The sequence below is a fragment of the Helobdella robusta genome, assembly GCF_000326865.2.
Source record: "Helobdella robusta unplaced genomic scaffold HELROscaffold_51, whole genome shotgun sequence".
In the NCBI taxonomy this organism is placed as follows: Eukaryota; Metazoa; Annelida; class Clitellata; order Rhynchobdellida; family Glossiphoniidae; genus Helobdella; species Helobdella robusta.
In genome coordinates this window covers 120773-121824 of record NW_008705261.1, presented here as the reverse complement: position 1 = coordinate 121824, position 1052 = coordinate 120773, and the positions used below count along the sequence as shown (strand labels likewise).

Here is a 1052-nt window from a genome sequence, read left to right as displayed (position 1 = left end):
ACTGCAACAACCACAACCACAACAACTTCAACAGCTTCAACAACAGCAGCCTCAACAAGCACAACTGCAACAATTTCAACCACAACAGCTACAACAGCTGCAACAACCACAACTGCAACAACTACAACCACAACAACTACAACCACAACAACAACCACAACTGCAACAACAAGAACAACGACAACAGCAGCAGCAACAGCAAAAGAAACAACACCAACAACAACTCGCCTATCAAATACTGCAGCCTATCGTACTGCAACTATCACCTCAAACACTACAAAACCAACAAGAGCAACAAAATTTTCAAACGCAGCCACAACCACTTGCAATGCAGCAGCAGCAATTGAAGCAACTACATCAGCCACAACAAATGCCGACATTTACCGTCAATGATGAAGATCAACAAATAGCATTTCAAACTCCATGTTCTGTTCCGGTTTCAGTTCAACATCAACAACATCTCAACCAACATCTCAATCAACAGCAACAACCCTTTCGACAAAACAACTTCCAGAACCATTTTCAAAACAAAAATTTTTCATTCCCATCGACACTGCAGTCTGGAAACTTTCAGTGGCAGGACCAACAACCTCAGCCAGCCTCTCGGAAACCACAGCAAATCGCCAAACATCTCTTCTTCCAACAATCCCAGCCTATGCCCTTCTCACAAACGCAACAAGTTTCACAACGACAACTTCATTATCAACCTCCTCAAATTTTCTTAGAGCAGCCGCAACTTCATCAACCGCCACAACTTCATCAGCCACCACAACTTCATCAGCCACCACAACTTCATCAGCCACCACAACTTCATCAACCCCCACAACTTCATCAGCCACAACCACAACAGCAGCAGAAAATTTTCTCGCATCATCAAAACCAAACTCCAATTCAGCAGCAGCCACAAAAGCAATCCTCCCTGCACCAACACCTGCTACTGGACGTAGAGCAGCCACAGCAAATATACATACCACAACTCTTCCCCAGCCAGCCACAACAACACCCACCACACTCTCAACAAGATGAACAACAGCCGGAAGAACAAGAACACA

General features: G+C 44.7%; 1 protein-coding gene across 1 annotated transcript in view; it reads left to right on the top strand.

Moving 5' to 3' along the window:
• HELRODRAFT_178933 (hypothetical protein) overlaps window positions 1-1052 on the top strand; it is a gene marked incomplete at both ends in the record, with an annotated part of 6082 nt that overhangs the window by 4323 nt on the left and 707 nt on the right. Inside the window, one exon of the mRNA XM_009027808.1 lies at window positions 35-679. Coding sequence (XP_009026056.1) covers window positions 35-679 — 645 coding nt within the window. The remainder of the gene's footprint in view (window positions 1-34; window positions 680-1052) is intronic.